We start from the raw sequence: 791 nt of genomic DNA, 5'->3' as shown, positions 1-791 counted from the left end.
CGCGCACCCGCAGGAACAGCCCCGCCGCGGCCCCCCCGAGCTCAAACCATGTTCCAGCCGTCCGCCAAGCGCTGCTTCACCATCGAGTCCCTGGTGGCCAAGGACACCCCGCTGAGCCCCGAGGAACCCCTGCGGCCCTCGGCCCTCAATTATCCCCCCCCGCCGCTTCCGACGCCTTCCCCGGCGGTTTCCAAGGGGCCGCCGCCGCCGGTCGGGCTCTGTACGGCGGCACCGAGCTCGTTTTCCCCGAAGCCGTGGGGCACCCGGCTCTACCCGTCGCTCCGCATCAGCTCGGAGCATCGCCTCTCCCGCACCCTCACTCCTTCTTCGGACCGCAGCATCGCGACCCGCTCAACTTCTACCCCTGGGTGCTGCGCAACCGCTTCTTCGGGCACCGCTTCCAAGGTGAGCTCCGCACCGGGACCCGCAGCCCCGCATCGGGACCCGCAGCCCCGCATTGAGACCCGCAGCCCCGCACCGAGACCTGTTGCTGCGCTCCTCTCGGCGCGGCTCCGGGCTGCGGGCGGTCCGATTCTGCCGCGGGGAACGGAGATGAGGCGGAGATTTTCTTTTCGGGCTTTGTCTTTTCGCTTTTCCTTCTTTTCTCTTTTCCCCTTCTTTCCTTCCCGCTTTCTGTCATCCCTTCTATCAGTTCTCTGCTTCTTCCCGTCTCCTTGCTTTCCTTCTCGCTTTCTTTCCTTCTTTCTTTCCATCTTTCTTTCATTCTTTCCCGCGTCTGTTTTTTTTTCCCTCTTTCTTTCTCTCTTTTTCTCTTTTAATTTGTTTCTTAT

At 62.1% G+C, this 791-nt stretch overlaps 1 protein-coding gene across 1 annotated transcript; it reads left to right on the top strand.

Moving 5' to 3' along the window:
• Positions 1 to 6: 6 nt before the first annotated feature.
• On the top strand, positions 7 to 543 carry LOC100542304 (homeobox protein EMX1-like). Its single transcript, XM_010727198.2, is given in 2 exon segments — positions 7 to 165; positions 168 to 543. Coding segments are annotated over 2 exon segments (411 nt in total). The 5' UTR covers positions 7 to 48; the 3' UTR covers positions 462 to 543.
• Positions 544 to 791: the final 248 nt, after the last annotated feature.

The sequence above is a fragment of the Meleagris gallopavo genome, unplaced genomic scaffold (assembly GCF_000146605.3).
Source record: "Meleagris gallopavo isolate NT-WF06-2002-E0010 breed Aviagen turkey brand Nicholas breeding stock unplaced genomic scaffold, Turkey_5.1 ChrUn_random_7180001874540, whole genome shotgun sequence".
NCBI lineage: Eukaryota > Metazoa > Chordata > Aves > Galliformes > Phasianidae > Meleagris > Meleagris gallopavo.
This window is presented reverse-complemented; position numbering and strand designations above follow the sequence as displayed.